At 38.0% G+C, this 15,142-nt stretch overlaps 1 protein-coding gene across 4 annotated transcripts in view; it reads left to right on the forward strand.

The window, feature by feature from the left end:
- Satb2 (SATB homeobox 2) overlaps positions 1-15,142 on the forward strand; it is a 190,346-nt gene that overhangs the window by 151,468 nt on the left and 23,736 nt on the right. For all 4 annotated transcript variants that reach the window (XM_048345024.1, XM_048345026.1, XM_048345022.1 and 1 more), the window contains one exon: positions 3,635-3,832. In XM_048345024.1, the coding sequence (XP_048200981.1) occupies positions 3,635-3,832 (198 nt within the window). The remainder of the gene's footprint in view (positions 1-3,634; positions 3,833-15,142) is intronic.

Here is a 15,142-nt window from a genome sequence, read left to right on the forward strand (position 1 = left end):
GTCTTTGTTACCTATGATAGATAGCAAGATAACAACAAATCATGAAGAGTAGAACTGGAGGGGAACATAGAGACCATTTTTTGTCAGCCAACCTTTTCTCAGTTAAGCACCCACAGGCACCAGCAGGGCAATCACTTACCCAGTTATTTAATGAAAGAGGGTCAGGTCTCAGGATTCAAAGTTTAACACTACCTTCATTTGGTAGTTGTGCCCAAACACTTATAACCCACTTAGTCCCACTTCTACTAGACTGCAAAAGCTAAATGGACTTATGAATATCTAACTAATTTGGTCAAAACTTAGAACCTAACTGGAAGACAAATCACAGAAAGGGATGTAATCCTTGATTCCTGGTGCCCACTCACAGAAGTAGACAAGGTGTGAAATCAGATGAACTCCTCTATCAGTGTTTCTGAAATGAAAATAATTCTCCTGGAATGCTCCACATAACACAGGGAACAACAACAAAAAAACCTACTTGAGATTTTTAACAGAAAAAGGAGATTTGTTTATTAATAATTCATGAGTTCCCATTGAACATGCACGACAGAAACCGTGCTATTCAATAGAGAATACTGTCATCTGTCACTGTTTTATTTGACATTTACACTTTTTTTTTTGCCTGATACTGCAAAACTTTCTTGGATGGCATGCAAAAATTATATAAATGGAAAAAAAATCCTAACGTGGGGACCCTTTATCTCTTCTGTGGTGGGTTACACACATGTGCATTCAAGCAATAGCATAGCACTTCCCACACATTCAGTAACCACCAAACAAGCTAATAAGAGACCCTATTGAGAAAACAGAGATAAGCATCCCAAATGGCCTGGTGGGTGAGGCGGGAAGTGAGGTGGAAGGATAGATTTCCTGAAGATAAGCACATAAATACGTGCATCAGAGTGAGGAGGAAGCAAATCATGGCTGCCGTGAAGAAAACTGACAAAAAAATGCATTGCCATTTCAGATACAAAATAAATATTTATAAATGGCATCACAGGAGCTCCACTAGGAGGGAAGATCAGCACTTAGTAGAAGAGGTAGGAGGATCTTAGGATATTGTGCTACAGTGAGATGCCCCACAATCTTTCTGCTCTGTGGGTTAGTTATTATTTATAAAAATCACAGAACCAGCTGATACATTCATAAGCTAATTATTGAAGCAGCTGGGTACACATGGTGCAATATGTCCAAGGCTGTGAAGTATCACAGATTTCTTGGGGCCTGCTGTGGTGGGGGTGCACTGTTGAGGCTCCATTCCTTAATCTGATCAGCCAAGCAAACACTTTGTGGGGAAACTAGATTAATAACCCTCTAAATACCATGAATGTGCTTCATCTTCAAAACCGGGTTCCCTTAAACATGCTATTAGCTCAGCTCATCAGGGATTTGAGGAAGTTCTCTGGTGCCCTAAGAACAGGGTCTTGTTGGCTCCATCCCTATGCCAGAAATTAATTTGGTTTGCTTATGTCTGCACACATGATCACACTTGTGTCTAATCCGCTCCCTAATAGCTTCAAGGTCAAGACCTTTCATGTCAGTGGGCAAATTGAGCACTACACCTCTTAAAGACTGATGGCAAACAGCACACAGTCCATAACGAGGCCTCTAGTGTTGTTCTAAGTGATTGTAATGAGTGCAGATTATAACAGCGCATATAAATCAAATGTGGCAATGAATGTTGTGCGAGACATTCCAAGTGTCATAAGTGGAGATACCACTCAGCTGTCACCTGTCTCCTTTCAAGCTGTGGCTTCCCACAATGCAATTCATCCCTCAAGCAGAACAGCAGGTGCCGTCTTCCTTAAGGTCTGGCCAGCTCAGAACTTCATCTTTTAACAGATGTAGGTTTTTGTTTTTATTTTCCATTCAAGGATTGGTCTCCATGCTCTTGCTTCCCCTGGGAGATGTTAAACATACCTGTTTGAAACATTTGAAAGAGTTCAGTTGGAGACTTATTCAGATTTGTGAAAAGGCAGAGAAATAGGAGCTTATATTTTCCACAGATGGTTTATTTTCTATTTCAAGAATTCCTCCCTTTGTATCAAGAAACCCTTGAGGAAACACTTTGGGACCAGGAGATTTTTTTTTAATATCATTTATTTTCTGGCAGGAATAAAAAAAAACTACCTTCATTTTTCATATATGTGGCTCCATGAAAATTAACCATTACCTGCCTCTTAATTGAGTCCAAAGCAATCTATGAAAATACTTGGAAAACATTTCCAATCAAATGATAAGGTATCTTGTTTTCATTCTTCCTAACCCTCTAACTCTCCCAAGCTCCCAGTTTATTGCAAGAAAAGATCAGGTCTGCGCAAATGTGGCCTCTCACTTGTAAAAACAAGGCAGTGTTGTGTTACAGATTAGTTTATAAATCCCCAGTGGCTTCACAGTTCAGTGCCTACAGCTGCTGCAGATGGGCCTAGGTTTTTGTCTCTTCGCAGTGCTGCAGCCGGCAGTTGAAGGAGAAAATGGAATGATCAGGTTATTAACATGGAGGCCGCGAGGAAGAGGTTGCACAATGAGAACAGCTGGTGTTGCTGTCTTGGCTGATGCAGCGGAGATAATCAAATCTTGCCCTTTTTTTTTTTGGGTAAAGGCAAAAGACACAGTGGAGAGTTAGACAAACAACGGCTTATGATATTATATGGGGTTTTTATGATGCATGTCAGGAGCTTGCATTGGCTTAGAAGTTCTGATACAGAATTTGTTGAGGTTTGGGGATTCATTTTTCATAAAGTTGGTTGCATGTGCTCACCTTTTTAGAAAAAAATTACTCTTCTGTAAGATGCATAATGTAGGACAGTTCTTTTTTTAAAAAAATAGCTATGTAGCTTGGAAATGATGGGTTAGAAAGCTACTGGGTAAAATATTTTGACATGAGTCAGTGAGCGATGTTGACAGCATCCTCAGTATTATTTTCATATAATCCATCATTATTTGCATTACATTTTCTTTCTCATGCAGTTGCAAGAGAAAGAACATCCGGATGCCAGAGTTTGGAGGCAGACATTTGCAGGTGTGAGCTGACCAATTGCCTACCTTCCTGCAGGTGTGGCTGTGTCAGGACAGGGATGGTTAGGAGTGCCTCAAGCTCAGAGCTTTCAGAGATGAACCAAATATATATTTGTTATTCATTCCAAGATTGCTGTTTCTCTGTTATATTTACTAGCAATTCCCCTTTAGAGAATTTATTGCAATCTGTACATAGAGTTTTTGTCTTCTTTCTCTAGAATCTATTTCCTCAGAACTTGTCATCTGTACTCTTTTCTTAGAGTGTAATTAATATTAACCTAGAGGGTAATTTGTTAAAATAGTGGCCAAATTATTATCTCTGAGAACTGAATAATTGCTTGAGTATCTAGAAGAAATTTCTTTAAAAAAGTTATAAGACAGTAGTTGGAATACAGTCTGTTGATAGAATGAAAGTTCTTGGGCTGTGACATAACCAACTATGAGGTCACAGGTTGTTTTTTGAGTTACACTGTTCCAGTAGCTCCTCACCCAGCTGATGGGGTCAATTTTGACAGTAAAACAGGGACAAATGGCAGGGCCCCTGACTACGGTTCAGGCCTCCTTAGCTGCTCTGGCTCCTGCAGGCTAACTCAGATGACCTAACTCCTCTCTCCAGGGCTGGCTCTGTGAACTTCTCCGCTGGAAAGAAAACCCCAGCCCAGAAAACCGCACCCTTTGGGAGAACCTCTGCACCATCCGTCGCTTCCTGAACGTCCCCCAGCATGAGCGGGATGTGATCTATGAGGAGGAATCCCGACATCACCACAATGAACGCATGCAGCATGTGGTCCAGCTCCCACCTGAGCCGGTGCAGGTCAGTGCTTCCCTACTTCCAGCCCAAGCATGGCTTTCTGTGTCTGTGCAGCTACCAAGGGCCAGCGGGGCACACTCTACCACTTCCTGCAGAGGGGGACTGCTGCCATGCTCCTAAGACAGAGTACCATGTTGTCACAGCGAACACCAGGTTTGCACATGTATGTCTGTGTATATGCATAGGCACAGACGAATGACCAAGGATACACATGCCAGAGTCAAATGCTTTCCTGATAGTCTATCAGAAAGCATTTTTTGTCTCATTTTGTTTGAAGTAGGTTTTGATCGAAAAGTCCTCAGGGAATATTTGAGTAGAAGAAACAACCACTTGACCTGAGACATACTTTCGAACTCAACTGAACCTTTGAAAGAATTTGTGACAGATCCCTAGAATTTTAGTATGAGGTGCAGTTGCTCTGGGTTTTCTTTTTAGAGATGTGCCTTCATTTGGGTTAGCTTAATTTTGGTTCTCATTGAAACAAATAATGTATCTTTCTGAAAGTAATTGAGCTTATAGACTCTGCCATCGAAGATCAAGAACTATTAGTACTTCGGGAAGCACTGGCCTATGAATTGCTTGGCCCTCCTGTCAAATAACATCCATTCCAGCTTCCATCAAAGGAGACTTTTGAAAGTTTAATGCCTCTCCTGTGTAGAAGAGGGAAGTTGAGGCAAGACTGAATTCTTCTATATATGTGTGTGAAGAATGGAAGAAAAGATGAGAATGAAAGATGGGTGAAGTGTGGCCTAAGATGAACTGATAGCAAAGGCTATGATGAAGGCAATGGTGAAGTAGGCCCACAGGTGCCTGGCTCTCCAGTCACTTTGGTCCACCCTCCATGCCATCAAGTCTCATCCTAGTATTCTCATCCTAGTATTGATACCACAGACAAAACTTTCACCTTATCGTTCATTGGTAAATTTCCCAGACCAATGCTCTAGAGTGAATTGCCCAAATTGTGAGACTCATGGGTTCATAAAGGTAGTCTCTTGTAAAGTCTTCAGTGAAGCCAGAGTGTAAGAGTACACAGATGGCAGAAGCCAAATGGTAAGGGTACACAATTAGGAAGTTCCACAGCCACCTGTTTCAGGAGATTGAGCCATAGGGTTTACCCAGTAGGACTCATCCTCCCCCTTCCTAGCTGAGACCTTAACCAAAACATACTGGGTCACAAAGAACAGTGGTTTTTGACTCTGAGATTGTAAAGTTTTAAGATTAGAGGCGGGAGGGAGCACCCAATGTAGATTTCCCAACCTTTTATTTTAGAAAAAATTGAAACATGCAAACTCCTGTTTATGATTAGTATTATTTCATCAAGTACAATACTCTTGAATATCAATCAATGAAATGGATAGTCTCAGAACAAAAAACCATGCCAACTATAAAAGTACAGCCATATGATAAACTCATAATTTTTTCCCCCTGCTCATGTGTATGTATGTTCATGTCTTGAACCTACACAAAGCCAAAAGCTACCTTTAGGAATCATTGAATTTGCATGGACTTTCTTATTCTTATTCAGGGTCCATCCTAGTTCAATCTAGCAGTGAGAAACTGATTAGTGATAGGCCCATTTCAATCATAGGACAAGTGATGATTGAAAAGCTTAGAGGAATTTGAAATAGTAGTATGAAAACCCTTTCTCTAGTATGACTGGGAACTTCTTCATTTCAATTCTAGCTCCCATCCCATGCCTGGCTTGGTTCTCTGTCCACAATGCATGCTCTTTGTAGAGCTTGGAGTTAGGTAGCTGAAAAAATATTCAACTTAATATTTTGTCTTACAATTAAGTAAAGTAACTATTAGGAGTTGACAGTCAATTGATTTATGAGTTTTGTTATCTTTATGTTAGTGTCTCAGGACCAGAATGTGCTGATAATATGTAATGACTAAGAGAAATTCACTTATTCTATAAAAGTTTATTCCTGTCACTCAGACCTTGGCTTAAGTGTTTATAAGTAAGATAATGTAATGTACATTGAATCAGTTGCCCTAACTATTTTCCTTGACCTCGATTCCGTTCTTTTACATTGTGCCAGTCTCTGGGTGACACTTGCTTTGCTGAATTTGTCAGAAAAATACAAAGCTATGGATTAATTATTTATTGCAGTCAAACATGAGAAATGAAGAAAAATAGCTGGTATCAGCCAGCAGAACCCTTGAGAGTGGAGAACACAGCCTGCACAGTTCTGTAACTCAGAGAGGACTGTGTTAAAGGAACACCAATCCACTAAAAAGTGTGTAATTTACCAGAAGCCACATCATTAGACTTGGGTTGCAATTCACTTGTGCCCTAGAATTAATCTGTTCATCAGCTAGAGTTTTAGGGAAATATATTTTGCTTGCTTGCCTTAGGGATTCATATGGAGGGTAAAATCGGTTTGGTAATGTTGCATTTTGTCTAATCAGATAGGAAAAGGCCATCACTAAATAGTTAAAAATGAATGAGATCAATGACGACCACATTTTTTGTGTTTGTGGAACATTACAACTCTGAGGCATCTTCCCCACTGTGGTTATATGGGAGTGGTATTAAAGTTTCTTTAGGTAGTTTGAAGATACAGCAGACTGTGCTGAATCTTTCCTTCTTTTTGTACTTCCTCCCCTTTTTCCTCCTTTCCTGTCCTATTTTTTTGTTTTGTTTTGAGATAGAGCTCATTATGTGGCCCAGGCTAACCTTGAATTCTCATTCCTCCCAGAGATGGATTTACATGCATGTCCCACTATACCTGGAGGAATTTTTTTTTTTTTTTACTTTCTTTTCTTTTTTTTTTTTTTGGCCAGTCCTGGGCCTTGGACTCAGGGCCTGAGCACTGTCCCTGGCTTCTTCCCACTCAAGGCTAGCACTCTGCCACTTGAGCCACAGCGCCGCTTCTGGCTGTTTTCTGTATATGTGGTGCTGGGGAATCGAACCTAGGGCCTCATGTATCCGAGGCAGGCACTCTTGCCACTAGGCTATATCCCCAGCCCTGGAGGAATTTTTTTTAATAGTGAAGATAGGAGGCCAAAGATCTTTGTGCATAATGATTCAGTAGATTAATTAATCTGCTAATCAGATTAATGGAGTCACACTGATACACTAGATGATAGAAGGAACTTTTTGGTACCTGCTCAATTGGGTGTTTTCTGTAGAGCTGAGAAGTCCCCTTGAAGCATAATAGCTTTCCCTACAAAAGAGTACATTTTTTATTGAAGATTGTTTGCAAATAGTAAATGGACAGTCTTGTGTTACTTGCAGATATGTTTCTTTTAAGGCCATAAAGGTTTAACAATATAAGTTCACATTTTAAAAACAGATAAAAACCTAGAAAATCAGAGGATCTGATCCATGAAGCTCAAGAGTCCCATATGACTAGAGTTCTGTCCTTTCCACTGGGCACCCATACACCATCTGTAGCCCACACCCTGTGCACATGCACATGCATCTCATACTTCATTTATTTAAGCTTCACACCTGTTGTGTCAGCCCCTGTATGGTCTCCCGGACCCTCTACATCTGAAGATGTTCCATCTCTACATCTGAAGCTATGTCAAATCCACAGTGTCTTTGCCCTAAGAATCTGATTTCTTTGATGGTAACCATTACATACGATTTTTAAGAATAACTTGAACACTTAACAACATCCTTTACATGTTTCCCAGTCAATGCCTGTTCAATGGAATTCCACTTCAGAGATGAAGCAAGGTTATAGATGTGCCCACATTGGGCCTGGAGCCATGGAGGAACGCTGTCAGTCCTAGAGACTTGGCTGGTCTCCAAAAATATACTTCTCCTTGGGGATTCACCTCTCCTAGGAAATGCATGTCTTTCAGGTCTCCTTGAGTTACCTGGCCTCTCCAGGATTTCCAGACTCTACACATACTTTGTAAACTAAATCCATTCACAACCTGAACCCACAGAGAGGACATAATGACTCCAAGCTGCTGACTATTGAGTGTTGGGGTTACCAATCCTACTTTGAGTAGTTTGTGTTCCACCAAAGAGGTGTGGTGAATAAAGAGATAATCAGTACATCTCTGATGTTAAATTTAATGATAAAGGAAGGTGATTAGAGAGGAAAATGCCTAAAAGCTTCTTTGGAGGTTGATAATGGGGAAAAAGCTGATAAATTCTAAGGCATACATGTTTTTAGTCTGTCTATATGAACAGCATGAAGAGCATGAGAGGTAGGACACAATAAGTCAAACCAAGCCAAATCAAAGTATCACATGAAAAGGATGAAATAATATTTTACTCTGAAATATTGTACCAAAATTGCTTTTTTGTGGTTGTAGTGATTTTTATCCATTATTATTACTATTGTTATTATTATTTTATTATTATATACTGAATGAGCCCTATAGTGAATAGATAGCCTTAGTTTAGAATAAAAATCTAGTTAAGTTAGGGTATTTGTTATGACCAACTCCATTTTACAGTTGGAAACACTGAAGCAGTCATTGAACCTTGCCTGAAGCCATGATTACTAGCTGCCTGGAAATGTAGGTACTGGGGTACATTTCCCTTGGGACACAGGAGAGAATAAAGGATACCATCATACTATGACTAGGTCCCTGAGTACGCTCCACTGGAAATATTTGCCAAATTGTTTATTCTCTGTAGTCTGTGCTTTATTGTGTTTCTGCCACAGTGTTCCTATGGCTGATTTTGCAAGTTATGAATTCTGAGCTTGCTACTGTGTGGTTTCCTGATAAGCACCGGTTTCCAAATTCTATGTAGTTCCTTGAGAATGTGAAACCTAGCAGTGCACTGCTACCCAGGAGGTAGACTGCTGAAGATCACAGTTCCAAGTCAATCTAGGTAGGAACGTTCATGAGACTCTTGTTTCCAAGTAAGCACCAAAAAAGCTAGAAGCAGAGCTGTGGCTTAAGTGGTAGAGTGCTAGCCTTGAGCAAAAAAACTCAGGAGCAGAGTCCAGGCCCTGAATTCAAGCCCCAGTACCAGCACCAAAAGAAAAAAAAAAGGCAAGAAAAGAAACTGTGTGTGATCTGGCTATGATAGCAGCATACAACATTGTCCCTTTCTTCTTTGGACTACTGCTCACCTGGGAATTCTGAGCTTTTTCCGAAACTAATCAGATTCTCTGTAACAGGTATCATTGGCTCCCACCAAGATGATTTTGTTTGTCTTGGAATATTTGGAGGTGTCTCAAAACATTTTTAGTTATTATAATTTGAGAATGCTACCAATGTGAAGGTGGCATGCCAGAGATACTGCCAAATACTGACAATGCAGAACAGTGACTTACACCTCTCCCTCATCCTCCTCCTTCCTGTGCCAACCCCTTCCTCTTTCTTCTTCCTCATTTTCCTCTTTTCTTTCTTTCTTTTTACTTCCATTCTCTAACCTGGCAGCAATATCATTTTTAAAAGCCAGACTCTCTAATGAGAGATTTTACATTGTGGAAATAAAAAAGATTTTAGGATCTACTTTCACAGATGAGAAACTAATGTTTAGAGAAGGTAAGTAACTTGCTCAAAATGAGAATTTAAGTTCACATTAGTTTACCTTCTAGTTCTTTCTTGTGTTAGAAAGAATTCCTAAATTGCAGTAGCCTGCATTTCTTGAGCACTCGCTATTAGGTGTCTGATATTATACAAAGCTACTTATATATGTATGTTGATATTTTATTTTTTGTTTATTTGTTTTGTTTTTGTTGCCAGTCCTGGGCGTGGACTCGGAATCAAACCCAGGGTTTCAGGTATACAAGGCGAGCACTTTACCACTAGGTCATATTCCCAGCCCGTGATATTTTATTTTTAAATCATTCTGAATAGATTTGGTTTTGTGAACTTTCTTTTTTACAGGACACTTAATTCAGTGAAAACTCTCAACTCAGTGATGTGATGTTAAGAACCAAATATACCCCAAGTTTCCCACTTTTGACCACGATTCTTTCATATTTTTGAGAGAACTTCAGAATTTGATTCTCATTGCTAATTTTGAAGGGCACTTAAAATCTGTCTTTCAGCTCTGAACATTCACTTCTGCTTTCCTACTCTAGTTGTACAGACTCCATCTTGATTTATGAATTTGCTTATAAATGAACAGCCTCTACTGAAGTAAATAAGCTAATTAATTAATTGATTAAGGGTACTTGCAAATTCTCTAAGCAGGTTACTAATTTTTTTTCCAATTTGGATTCATTCCAAGCTCCTATTCAAAGCCTGCTGTTGAATATGGCTCCTGAATTTTGAAACCTCACTGTGCTTCTGAGGAGAGATGCAAATGAATACTTGCCACTTTTCATGAAATACTGCCACAGTTGAGCACAGAGAAATGGATACCTAAGAAAGCTTCCCAGGTCCCTGACTACCCAAGGCAGGCCATACTAGCTTTGCATGAATTTGTTCAACTTAAACTTTATTTCTATGCAGACTGTTTTCAGTAGGACACAGTTTTAAGGTTTATCCTGAAAGAACATAGAAAAATGTAGAAATTATTTTCCACCAATTATTTTGATTCTAGAAGGCAGACAGAAGCTTGGACTTCTTTAATGAAAATTCAGAAAGTTGAAGCAGTTTATTAGAGTCTAGTGGGTAGATGGTTATTTGCTGAAGCCTGTTTTGCTTTTTTTTTTTTTTTTTGTTCTAGAGATTTAGACAGAGGCGGGTGACCTGTGTTTCTTAAATTTCAGTTTATACAAAGTTTTCTTTTCTCTTTTATGAGACAAAAATTCTATCTTAACTACTAGTGATTAGAGAAAGAAATGGAAGGTGAAAGTACTTTATGAAAATCCAAAGATAGGACTCTGAGGATAGTTAGGTTCGGATGAGTCTGGAGCTGGGAATTCAATTAGGGTTAATTCGCGCATTCACTCTCTTTTGCCATCCTTAACACAATCTCTTCCCTTTTCTATCAATCTTTTTTTGCAACTATCACCTTATTTGCAAGTTACTGTATATCTCTACTGCAATTTCTGTGTGCTATTCATCATTTCTCTGAATTATAAATCTATCCCTTTAAAACCTAGGCCTACCTTGATCCTTCCTCATGATCTTTCTCTAGATTTCTATCAAGCTTCACTTTGTGTATGAGGGAATTTACTGGTTTACCTTGTTCCAGGAAGGTAGATTTTCTTGACATTAAATTTTAAGCCAGTAAACTGATTTCTAAATTTTGAAGGTTTCTCAATAACTTGCTCTTCCATATCATCAGTTTTCTTGAAATAATAGTACAATTTTAGTATTTTTTGTGCAATTTTTAACTTTTTACACAATTTCTGCAGCTTTTTTGGGGGTTATGACATACTCTCCGTGTTATTTTTTGTTATAGGCCCTAAAACTAAGTATAAGACGCATTGCCCAATACTCCCGCATGAAGGGAATAATCAAAATTATGTCAATTTGGGGGCCATTACATATAGTCAGAATGCCCAGTGCTCAGAGGCCACAAAAATTCCCAATCTACATTGCCAGTAATAACAGAATCTGGTCTCGATTTTAAAGTTTTGGGACATCAAGATATCACAAGTTTCATATCCTTTTCTTTAGGTGATATTAAATGAAGTAATGTATAATATGCAACCACTGGCATCTTGCTAATGGTCCAGTCAGAAAATAAGACTATACATGCTACTTCTTAGCATGAAAGTTGGTATCTTTTATTTTTAAATATTGCTGTGAAATTTTTTAGAGGATGAACTTACTATTTTTTCAATCTAGAAGAACAAAAAGCAGTGGCTTATAAATTTTATGGAGGAGCAAACTGTTTAAATGTGAACACATTGGAACAACGAGAAAGCAACACATGGAAGAATAGAGACTAAGACAGAAAGTACATTAGAATGCACCATTTTTTGTCTTACAACTCACCATTAGCAGCAACAGTAAGTCTAAACTAAAATTTGAAGGCACTTGAAGATATTTACATATCCTTGTTTTCATCAATGACTTCATATTTCATCTGAGAAAAGGAAAATTTATTCCTTGATATTTCTATGGATGGCTAGCAAAGTGTGGCTTTGGAAAAGATGAATAAGTTTGATCAGTAAACTTGGTCATATAACTAAAGTTACAGACACCACTGAGTAAACAAGTATTAAACAAATTTTTTCAACAAATGCCTATTGAGTCCTTTGTGTACCAAGTATTTTTCTAGAAACCACTTATGTAGCTGTTAATAAAACAAAACTTCACATGTATATTGAGCTCTTTTTTCCTTATAAAGAATGCAATTCTGAACAGATTTCCATTTTTTTCTCTACTCTCTTTGCGTTAGTATAGCATCCAAGCTGTAATGGATAAAATAGGTTCATTTCCTTCACCCAATCTTAACTTTAAATGGCATCTCTTTGCTTCTATTTTCCTTCTATTTTGAGAGTGAACTGATTAATAGCTCTCAGAGATGATACTACCATACAAGTATTTGGAGCTATAAAAGAAACCAGAAATTCTGTATCAATTCTAAAGGGTCCAAAGTGATTTATATAGCCCTACCAAGAATTATATCTGTTGATTAGCGATTCAGTTCATTAAAGAAAAAAACACCAGTTTTGATGGAAAACAGAGATAAGTATGCCCATTTCTTAACTGTTTTCTTTCTGACTATATAGGTGGTACTTTTTTCTTAGTCATATTCATCTTTTATTTTTCAAAAGTGACTTCTCCAAGTAGAAAAAAATTGGTTAGTAGATTAAAAGTAATGTTTATAATATAGAAAGCCAAAAATACTCTTAATTATCTAGGTAACGTCTGGGACTTATGCTGTCTTTGAAACATATTAGAATCCATGAGGTTGTAAAGGTTCCATACAGCCACTATGTTTCAGTCTCCTCAGTCTGGTATGAAGTAAACATATACAGCAGCACCTTTCTTTGGCTTCTGATGGACTTAAAGGATAGCATACACACTAGCAAGGAAATGACTATTTGTATATCAGGATATGTAATGGCAAGGAGAGCAGAAGTGGAGAATTTGCTAAGATCCTGGAATATTCTTTCTGGGGTCCTTGATTCTGAGAACAATGGGTAATTTTCATGTGAATGCCTTTATCTCTAGTATTACTACTTGACATTCTATCTCTCCCATAAGAAAACAAGGGTAAACATGTATAAGTACTGCCACTATAGGAAGAATGTATTCAGCTCTATTTTACCAAAATAATAGCAAACAAATACATAAAACATTTATAAAGTTTACTATTTGAACTATTGATAAAAACAAATTACTTTTAGGCCCATTCACAACAAATGTTGAACAGGTTTTAGCTCCATGTGTGAAGCCACAACATTAAGAACCTGATGGTGAACATAACCTAATCGACTTTAATCTTGAAAATTTGTGATGCCTCGATTATATTTTGGGTGGAAACAAATATAAATGCTGCTTTTGAAATAGAAGTTTTCTGATTATATTTTTTTAAATACATTTAAAATAGCTGGGATTTGCCTACTTCTAAGTGCAATATAGCTTTTAAGTAAAACGTTCTGGTAGATATTTTCCTGTTACTATAACAACATACTTGAGGAACTTAACTTGTAGAGAAAACGCTTACCTTGGCTTAATGTTCTAGAAGTTGGTGTTTCAGCTAAGTGGCCCCAATCACTTTGGATCTCTGGCTAGAATGGCACATGGCAGCCATAGCATGTGGCAGAACAAATTTCTTACCTCATGAACCAGGAAACTGAAGAGAGATAGGACGAGTGGGGTACCTCAGCCCATTTGGAGTCACATCCACAGACTTCAGGACCTCACACAAAGCCCACTACCTCCCAACAGCACCACTGTGGGAGCCAAGACTTTAACAGCTGGTCCTTTGGGGCCAGTCCTTTAAGCCAGAACAGTCTGTTTGTTGCTCAGAAGGGTTTTTGTACATTTTTTCAGGAACCACAACATCTAAAAGGAATAAAACTTACTTGCTATCTCTATGTCAGTAAATGTTTGGTCCAGTTACAAAAGGAAGGAAAACAGCCTGTGTGTGGCATCATCATTCTAGGGGTGTGTGTCTAACTTTGGATGAGGTATTTTTCAGCATTTCCATCTATCACTTTGCAAATTGTTATAACATGAATTAGGTTGCATCAAAAACTCTTTATCTGCAGCAGTCATATATTCATCTATTTCTGAATTCCATTTGAGAATTTTAATAAGTATTATAAACAACAACAACAACAACAACAACAAAATCTTACTCCTGAGAAGTTCAAATGCATTTGGAAAAGCAAATTAGTGAGAACACCACAGATTAGGGATACCTTATATTGCATTCATAGAAATCCAGTTGGTTTTCTTAAGACTGATGGTTATGACAATTGAAAGAGAAAACCAGCCACTGACTTTTAAACTCCAAACCTACCTACAGTGGCCCTTCAGCTGTTTCTGTTTAGTGTGGAAATCTAATGTGGCTGAAAACTACTGCTGATTTTTATTAAGTTGAAGTCTGGAACTTCCCCTTGTAATGATAGAAAAGCATACTTTCAATTAAAGGAAAACTGCCAAAGTTCTGAAATTCATTTATTTTATTATTACTTGGCTTGACCCAAGAAATGGGAGATCAAGCAAACTGGATAGGTTTGACAGTTCTAAGGTCACAAGTTCAATTTTCTCACAAGTTATTTCTAGATCTAATTCACTACAAATCATATCACCTTTCACCTTTGATACAGAATCTTAGGTAGAATTATATATCACATCAGGGTCATCCTAATCAATCTAGGGTTGGGAAAATGGCAGGAAAGTCAAGTTAAACAGAGGTATTCCAGTGAGCCAAATCTGGAAATCAGACAAGCATATGCCTTGCTTTCTACAGTCAAGGTGGGGGGCTGGCGTAAGCCTACACTAACTTATGTTGAATGTTTAGGAATTTTGAGAACTGGGTGTTACACCCTTGGTAGTAGGAGACTGGCTATTCTGAATTATTCATGAGAATTGGCAAGGAATCCAATTAGGCCTTTTTATTCTAGAAAGCCAGTTATTAAACACTGAATAGAGACCAGTCACTTTCTTTTATATCTCTAAGTTATATGGTCATCCATGTCGCTATATAGTTATAAGTAAAATCTACTGAAAACTGCCACATGAAAAAATGTTAAATATGTCCAGTACTGAATGGCTGGTTGATATTACTCTTAGCTGTCTAGTTATGAGACATAGTTTATTTAAATTAGTGATCATGTCTACATTCTTTTAATTTTACTTCAAAATCACCTCTTCATATTCAAGATTGTTTGTCTTCATATTGTTTCTGAATGCAAAGCTCACTCGAATATCTGGTTGGATCCATATTGCAGTCATGTAGCATAAGGAGTCCATCATCTGTGATTTCCTAGTATCGAAAACTCAACAGATTTGAGGACTCCAGTTAAAGAT

This window comes from Perognathus longimembris, chromosome 4 (assembly GCF_023159225.1).
Source record: "Perognathus longimembris pacificus isolate PPM17 chromosome 4, ASM2315922v1, whole genome shotgun sequence".
NCBI classification, from domain to species: domain Eukaryota; kingdom Metazoa; phylum Chordata; class Mammalia; order Rodentia; family Heteromyidae; genus Perognathus; species Perognathus longimembris.